General features: G+C 58.0%; 1 protein-coding gene across 1 annotated transcript; it reads right to left on the bottom strand.

Moving 5' to 3' along the window:
* Positions 1-416: 416 nt before the first annotated feature.
* LOC104626998 (heterogeneous nuclear ribonucleoprotein L) lies at positions 417-1,609 on the bottom strand (the record flags this gene model as incomplete). Its single annotated transcript, XM_010295065.1, has 5 exons — positions 417-503; positions 586-682; positions 941-1,026; positions 1,166-1,403; positions 1,491-1,609. Coding segments are annotated over 5 exons (627 nt in total), but the record flags the coding sequence as incomplete, so codon positions are not given.
* Positions 1,610-2,180: the final 571 nt, after the last annotated feature.

Here is a 2,180-nt window from a genome sequence, read left to right as displayed (position 1 = left end):
GGGCGGGTGACACAACCCCGTTTTGGTAAATCCAGTTCAGAAGATGAGGCACGCAAAGAGCCGGCAGTGGGGCAGACACAAGAAAGCAATGGCACTTTTCCCCCCGAATCACCAGAAACTCAATTCAGCATAAAAAACCAACCACGTACCGCTGGTGCAGAGACTCCCCCTCGTTTCATGCGCCTGACACCAATGCCCCCCGACAAGCAATGCGCAGAACAAACCGCCGAGAGAAACCCCCGGGAGAAACCCCCGGCCATTGCCACTCGGTTTTTCGACTCAACTCGCCCCCCGAGCCCTCTCCCCGTCGAGCCCACGCCAGCTCCGGCTGAAGGTACGGGCAGGCGAATGGCATTACATATTGTGGGTCGGTATGAGAGTGCTGTGCCCGACCGTGTGCGCAGGTACAAAGCACTTCATCGGAGATTACCTTGTCCGCTGAGGTTGGGGTTGGTGTAGTCCCAGGTATCCTGGTCGTTCTTGAAGACGTTGAGGCGTGTCGGCTGCGAAAGACACCCGGAGAAGTGTCAGGGCGTCAGCGGCGTCACCCCACGAGGGGTGGGCGCTGCTGGCAGGGAGGCTTACCTTGGCGTATTCGATCTTCAGCGTGCAGCACCCGGAGTAAATGTCAGCCCCATTGAGGGATGCCTTGGCTCGCTGGGCGCTCTGCACCGAGTCAAACGTTAGCGGCGTTAAGGATGTTTACAGAAACGAAAGCGTCTTCGCAATGGATTTTGCCGTCTAGGATGGATCTGACCATGCCGTATGTCAGCGTCGTTCCCCGAGCACACAGAGAATTTGGGAAACCCTCAGATCCCTCCCCATAGCTGGCCAGGACAAGCCAGAGTGTGGCCAAGGCGACTGGTGTGAGGTCAAACCAACCCACAGCAGAAAAAACATGAGCTAGGCAGCCCCAGGCTCTCAGGGCACAGAAGGATATTCCACCATGGCCTGGACACCATTTTTCCTGAAGATAACAATCCTCTGCACAGGGCCGCAGGGGTTACAGATGGTGTACAGCACGTCCTGTGGGACAGGAAAGGACAGAAGGCATGAGGGATCTGGCTGAGGCACAGCAGCAGCCCTTGAAAGCCCCCCCCCGAAAGCGGCAGATGCCTGGCTCCACGTTCCCAAAATCCTCGGGTTCCCCCAGCGCGTCACCCACCGTCGTGATGGAGTAGATGGGGTTGAGGATGGTGAAGAGCAGGACATTGTTGACACCCCTGGAATCATCCGTGTCCCCGGGGCGCGATATCTTCTGGCTGGTGGAGTAGTTGACAAAGGCAGGATGACCAGCAATGTAGATCTGGTTGTCAGCTGCATAATTAACAGCATTGCAGGCTCCGAGGATATCCTCAAACTCCACCAAGGCTTGTCTTTTCTTGGGCATCACCACCACGTAGCTGGGACAGCAAAGACCACGGTCAGACTGCTGTCACAGTGCCGCCACAATGCCACTGCCATGCATGTCCCCCAAGACATCTCCTCACCTGATGGGGCCAAACTCCTGCAGGGCCTCCACGAGATCGGCCTCCACGACGCCGTCGATCAGCCCCCGGATGTGCACCACGGGGGAGGCAGGCGTCTTGTGGGGGTCATCATAGTTCTCCTGGTGGGAGAGAAGGGGTCAGCTCAGTATGGCGCCCGCCCAGAGCCACTGAGGCCTCTTTAATCCCCCAAAGTTATAACTGTCTGAGGCACCACCAAGAAAAACTGCCCTAGGTAAGGTCTTGGCGGCTGCCCTGGGAATCTCAGGCCACTCTCTGCCTGTCATTGAGGCCGAGGGTCCCGCCTTGCCACTTAAGAGAGAAAGCAGTTTTGAACATGATGAGACCAAAGAGCTCCCGATGCTGCTGGGGAAGGGGGCAAAGACACCGCAGGGCCCTGCCTCCCCCCAAACCTGTTCCCAGATGTTCTGCAGGCCTTTGAGGACCAGCCCTGCCCCTCAAAACACGTTTCCCCTCCTTCTGATGGTGCCAAGCGCTCTGTGGCTTGACCGAACCAGAGCAGCCCCTGTCACCCCACAGCCCTGACCTGATCCCTCCAAGGCCTCGGCCTACCCCGTACCCATCCAAGTAGTCCCTGACCCCCACACACCCTCTCCTAGTACCCCAGACCTACTCTATCTCCCATTTTCAGCCCTCTCCAGCCCGAACTACCCGATTTTACCCCCTCCCAGG

The sequence above is a fragment of the Phaethon lepturus genome, unplaced genomic scaffold (assembly GCF_000687285.1).
Source record: "Phaethon lepturus isolate BGI_N335 unplaced genomic scaffold, ASM68728v1 Scaffold53389, whole genome shotgun sequence".
Lineage (NCBI taxonomy): Eukaryota > Metazoa > Chordata > Aves > Phaethontiformes > Phaethontidae > Phaethon > Phaethon lepturus.
This window is presented reverse-complemented; position numbering and strand designations above follow the sequence as displayed.